At 44.7% G+C, this 6,000-nt stretch overlaps 1 protein-coding gene across 6 annotated transcripts in view; it reads left to right on the forward strand.

Annotated features, from left to right (window-relative positions):
- Positions 1-5,994, forward strand: part of LOC127968861 (helicase SRCAP-like) — a 28,373-nt gene extending 22,379 nt beyond the window's left edge. For all 6 annotated transcript variants that reach the window (XM_052570231.1, XM_052570235.1, XM_052570234.1 and 3 more), the window contains 7 exons: positions 39-208; positions 302-498; positions 624-738; positions 830-949; positions 1,064-1,243; positions 1,389-1,472; positions 1,565-5,994. In XM_052570231.1, the coding sequence (XP_052426191.1) occupies positions 39-208; positions 302-498; positions 624-738; positions 830-949; positions 1,064-1,243; positions 1,389-1,472; positions 1,565-5,656 (4,958 nt within the window). In that variant the 3' untranslated portion in view covers positions 5,657-5,994. The remainder of the gene's footprint in view (positions 1-38; positions 209-301; positions 499-623; positions 739-829; positions 950-1,063; positions 1,244-1,388; positions 1,473-1,564) is intronic.
- Positions 5,995-6,000: the final 6 nt, after the last annotated feature.

A 6,000-nucleotide genomic window follows, 5' to 3' on the forward strand; every position in this document is an offset into this window, starting at 1 on the left:
TAGATTAGACCATTTTATGGCTGTTTATTTGTGTGCAGGTAAGCTGCAGACACTCCACCTCCTGCTTAGGAAATTGAAGGCAGAAACGCACAGAGTCCTCATTTTCACTCAGATGACACGTATGCTGGATATACTTGAGCAGTTCCTCAACTACCATGGGCACATCTACCTTCGGTTGGATGGAAGTACACATGTAGAACAAAGACAGGTGAAATAATATTCCCAGTGCTGTAGTGGAATCCAGTAAAAATGTTTTTGTATCTCAGTTGTGACATAATTTTTAATGTTTTCTTCTTTTCAGGCTTTGATGGAGCGATTCAATGCAGACCGTCGCATATTCTGCTTCATCTTGTCCACCCGCAGTGGAGGGGTTGGTGTTAACTTGACTGGGGCTGATACAGTGGTGTTCTATGACAGTGATTGGAACCCAACCATGGATGCCCAAGCTCAAGACCGGTGCCACAGAATTGGACAGACGAGAGATGTTCACATCTATAGGTAAAGAAAACACTTAAAAAAAAAAATTATTTTACATTTAGGGCCAATTGTTGTAAATTTTTCAATTAAATGATTGACATTGTACAGATAATGGGAGCACATTGACAAATAAAATATTTGTTTAGGCTTATCAGTGAACGCACAGTTGAAGAAAATATTTTGAAAAAAGCCAATCAAAAGAGGATGTTGGGAGATATGGCAATTGAAGGGGGAAACTTTACCACTGCCTTTTTCAAGCAGGTATGGCTTATTTTGAAAAAATGTTCATTGTAAAATCTTAGCCTGGATTAAATTATGGAAGGGTTGATTCCCCCACTGTTTCGTTCCACAGCAAACTATAAGGGAGTTGTTTGATGTGTCAGAGGAAGAGAAGAAAGAGGCTGAATTGAGTGCACCTCAGTCAGATGATGATGAGTCCATAAATAAACAACAAACCACTATTTTGGAACAGGTAATTTTGAATATATCCATTTGGAGTATTGCATGTGTCTATTTGTTTGCAAGGAATTTGTTCCATTTTTTACAAACCTCTGAACATTTTATTTCAATGTGTTCTTAAAACTAGGCCCTGTGTCGTGCTGAGGATGAAGAGGATATAGTGGCTGCATCTCAAGCCAAGGCTGAGCAGGTGGCTGAACTTGCAGAGTTTAATGAAAATATCCCTCTGGATGATGGTGACAGCAGAGACCAGGAAGAGGAAGAGCTCTCCAAGGCTGAGCAGGAAATTGCTGCCTTAGTTGAACAGGTAGTCATTATATTTATGCTTGTCTTCATATAATGTTTAATTAGAATGTTGTTTTCAGTCAAAGCATCGCTTAAACCTTTTTTTTTTTTTTTTTATCATAATGTACCTTTTTTAACTACATTTCAATTGTCTCTGTTCTTAACAGCTCACTCCCATAGAGCGATACGCTATGAATTTCCTTGAGGCTTCCCTTGAAGATATTTGTAAAGAAGAGCTAAAGCAGGCAGAGGTAACCATTAAACCAGTAACCAAGCTTTGATTACTTTCTGGTAGAATAAACCTTTAGCATTTATACCCACAACATCACCTATGACTTTACAGGAGCAGGTTGAGGCTGCAAGGAAAGGATTAGATCAGGCAAAGGAAGAAGGATTGAAACTGCATCAGTCATCCGACAGTGACAAAGAGGATTCCATACCTCCCAATACTGAGGAACCTACTCCAAACCGTCGCCCTCGCAAACACAAAGAGAAAGGTGCTCCTTCTACAAGGGTCAGTGGCAGGCTCAGAGGGACACCTGCTGATGAAATATCCCTAACCCAGCAATCCCCAGAGAGAGGCAGGCGGGGGGAATGGATGAACTCTGAACGCAGTATGGGCCAAACCCCTGGGGCAGCGCAAAAGTCACCCCAACACAGAGAAGTGCCTGAGAAACTTCGGAGTGGTCCAAAAGTGCAAGGGACAACCAAAGAATCTGTGTCCCTCACATCATCAGAAAACCAGACAGTTCAAACCAACCCGCAGCTCTCAGATTCAACAACTTTGTCCACTGTTATGCAGGGTTCAGACCCAAAAATTAGATATGTGCCATCCCCTCACCACCAGCCCATCTCCCCATCAAGCTCTGTGCCTTCAGCTGCTGCATCTCCTGCAATGGACAAAAACTCTAGTGGCCACCAGTCCTCCTCCTCTACTGCATGCAGAGAGGACAATGACGAACAAGGGGGAGAGGCAATGTCTGAAATTATACAGTGTAGTAGTAGAGACAGGAGAACCTCTGTGTCATCAGACTCCATCTGTTCTCCTGAAAATCACTCTGAACAGGATGGTCAGCTCCCTCTTTCTCCTACTCTGGCATCACCTAACTCTCGCTCACCACGAAAGCGGCAGTCAGCTGAAAGGGAAATCCTCAAAGGACTTCCTGAAGATTCTCCATCAGCCAAGGTCCTTCGAAAGCTTCCAGGTCGTCTGGTCACAGTGGTGGAGGAGAAAGAGCCCAAACGGAGACGGAGGGGCTTGAGTGGAAGTGGAGGAGCGCACACTGAGGGTTCATCAGAGGAAACTGAACACGCCGAGCCAGTTCCTGACCCAGGCTCTCAAATGTCTGATGGAGGAAGTCAAACTCTTAAGGACTCTCCTCCCAAATCAGTGCCCACATCCTTAGCTTCTTCCCCACCACCACCAACACAAGAGCAGGATCAGACCTCATCTCCATTACATAGTAGCCCAGGGAGAGGGCACCCCCCCTGTTCCCCAACACACCATTCTCCAGATATGCCTGTCCTACGAAACTTACCAGTACGCCGAAGGCTTAAGACAGAGTCTCGAATGGCTGCACAGTTAGGAGAGCAATTTGTAGGACGAGGTAGAGGGGTGGATCGGAAATCTGCTTTATCACCAAAGAAACCAGAATTAAATTCAGACAAGGATAGTGCTGCTCCAAATGACTCAATGAAGCGCAAAAGGGGCAGACCGCCTAAAACACCTCCACAGGCACTAGAGCTGCCAGAAGACAAGACGCCAGTAACCCAGAAAACGAATATTGAGCGGAGTCTCTCTTATTCACCAAAACGGAAAAGAGGTCGTCCCCGTAAAGATTCTACCACAACTACAAGCTCATCCCCATCTTCTCCTTCTACATGTGCTCCTTCCTCTAATGAACCTAATTTGTCAAGGTCCAATGTTATGCCTGAGACTTTGCCTGCTGTCAGTAACACTTCACCAATAAGCTCTCCACTCAACCCCACTTCACTCTCAAATGCTGCTGAAGTATCGTCATCACCTAAACAAGATTCTGAAACCAATCAAAAAACTACATCTATTTTACTGTCCTCAATGCATACAGACTCTCAAAATATGTCATTGTCTACATCAGAACTTGGTGACTCACATGGTAAAACTCACACCATTCTGAACCCCCTAATTGCATGCAGTGACTCTAACACCAATATACTTGAAACTTTATCACACAACACTTCTGCAGCAGCAATCTCTCAGACTTGTACAGCTTATTCCCCTACACTACATCCACCAAGTCCTATCAGAGAGCCTCCTATATGTAATGTCTCCATCTATGAAGAGGAACTTGCCTATACACCTGTACTTTTTGAGACCAGTGAAATTACACCATCTACAGAACCTTCAAATGTCTTGGTGACTGCTGTAGAAACCAAGGAAGATTCACTCACAGAAAAAGATCAGTTGCAGTACTCCAATACATTAACTCAAGTCACTTCACAACCCTTACAAAGAACCATTACAACTGAAGACTCTCCACAAACCTCTTTAGAACACATGTGCAATATAGCTGCATCTCCTTCTCCCACTCATCAGTCATCCACCCAGCCTTCTCCTTCACCTGCTTTGACTTCTGGGATAAAGCAAGAATCATCTTCATCTAAATCGGAGGTACCAGAACCTTCAGTGACACTGACTGTGTTAACAGTCCAACAATCCACACCAACGTCTGATCAAACTTCTGTTCGTCCCTCACAAACTCAAACTACAGACATCGAAGCAGCAACATATTCAGCTCATGTATCTCCCAAAATGTCCTCAATGTCTTTACAATCTCTGTCCACCACTGATCAGATAACAACAGATTATTTTTCCACATCCAGTACAGATGTAGATTCTTCTCAGTCCAAAAACATGCCAGTGGAGACCATGGCTGATAATCATGGAGGCCAACATTCACCCAAGAAGGTGGTTGTGACTGAGGATACAGAGAAAATGGAAATAGACAGTCTTGCTGAGGATATTGTGAGAGAAAAAGACAGCATCTTCTCTCAGCTAAAGAGAGGGAAATTGGATAGTTTGCCAAAGGAACGGACACCTGGAGCCTCAGGAGTTGCCTCATCAAATTCACATATCGAGTACCATGATGAGCCTAAGAGTGATGGCCCTGATAAGCCATCAGAAGGGGAGTCAAAAGAGGAGAGAGAGACCAAAACTTCTGCCAAGAAACGAAGCATCAGTAGGCAAAGCAGCCAGGAGTCAGTCCGTTCCTCTTCCCCATCTTCTGTATCCTCCTGTGGTACAAGATCATCCCGGTCCAAAAAGGCTGGAGAGAGTAGGAGGTCTGCAAAAAGGAAACGGGAAGATATAAAGTATGAAAAAGAGATAACTGAAGAAGAGTCTGACAGAAAACACCAGTCCAACTCTTCCTCATCTTCAGACTCTGAGGACTCTAATAGCATAACAAGATGTTTGACAAGATCAGCTCAAAAGAAGTTGGAGAAAGATGGCATGATTGCTAAAAATGACGAGAGCAGCAAGAGGGAAATGGGGAGGTCAGACAAGAAGGGTAAAACCACCAATAATACCACAGAAGGAGAGTCCAGTGGAGAAACGTGTTCAAGAGTAACCCGGAAATCTGCAGGCCCACAACCCAATACTGTAGCCTCCCCTGAACCTGAGGTACTAGGCAAACGCTGCTCAGCCCTTAATGCTGCCGCCAAGCTCTTGGCAATGAGGGGAAGAGGACCAGACACACCCAGTCCCAGAAGTAAGACAGCAGCAAAACAAAGCAAACCGCTGTCCTCTGAAAAAAGCAGTAAACCCAAGGGGAAAACAGGACGGGACTCTCCCAAGATGTCTAACAGCAAAGCAGGGAGTGGCAGGCAAACCCCCATTCAGGCAACTGAATCACCACAGTCCTCTTCTTCTGCTCGATCAACTCGGCAGCGACCGGGCAGCCTTGTTCCCCCTTTGGAAACAGAAAGAATTAAAAAAGAAGAAAAGAAAAGGGCATCTGATCAGAAGGAAGAAGGTGAAGATGAAAACAGAGAGACCAGGTCTACAGGAGGTCATAGTGTCTGCAGTAGTATAAGCAGCGAAAGAGGAGCAGGTAGCAGTAGAAGTCGGAGTAGCAGCAACAGCAGCCAGCGCACACACAGTTTGAGCTCACAGAGTACAGAGCCAACCCGCTCCCATTCCAGGGCAGCATCCTCTGGTAGTGATACAGAGAGAGGCAAAAGTGTTCGGCGTAAGCATGATGGAAGGGGAGGCAGGGAGAGCAGGAAAGAAAAGAGGTCCCAGAAGCAGGACAAAACTGAACTGAGTGCTGGATCCAGCGACGGGACTCCAGACAGGGTTCTTAGGAGTGTAGCTGCTTTGGCAGCTGCTCAGGCACGTACTCCAGCTAGCAACACACGTTCTTCATCCACCCAAAACCGGCACTCCAAGACGTGAAGTTATCTTTAGGTTTCAACATGGAGTGAGACAACAACTTCAGCGAGGAGCAAATGCAGATTTTTTTTTTTTTTTTTTTGGAGGAAAGTGGATCAGTTATATTTAAATGCCATGATTTAGCTGAATGAGAGAAGACGAGAGAAGAGAGATCTGTTGCACATTGTGATTAGATCTGACCTCGCCTTTGTCCTCTCAGCTATCTTAAGTCAAGCCATTTATAATGTGGAACGGTTCTGTAGATGCAGGAAACTGATGAAGATTTGGTCACCTATTTAAAAATGCTGTAATAATTTGAGTTAAAACCTGGAAAACATTTTACCCTTCCACAAAGACTTTGGAGCTTC

The sequence above is a fragment of the Carassius gibelio genome, chromosome B12 (assembly GCF_023724105.1).
Source record: "Carassius gibelio isolate Cgi1373 ecotype wild population from Czech Republic chromosome B12, carGib1.2-hapl.c, whole genome shotgun sequence".
Taxonomy (NCBI): domain Eukaryota; kingdom Metazoa; phylum Chordata; class Actinopteri; order Cypriniformes; family Cyprinidae; genus Carassius; species Carassius gibelio.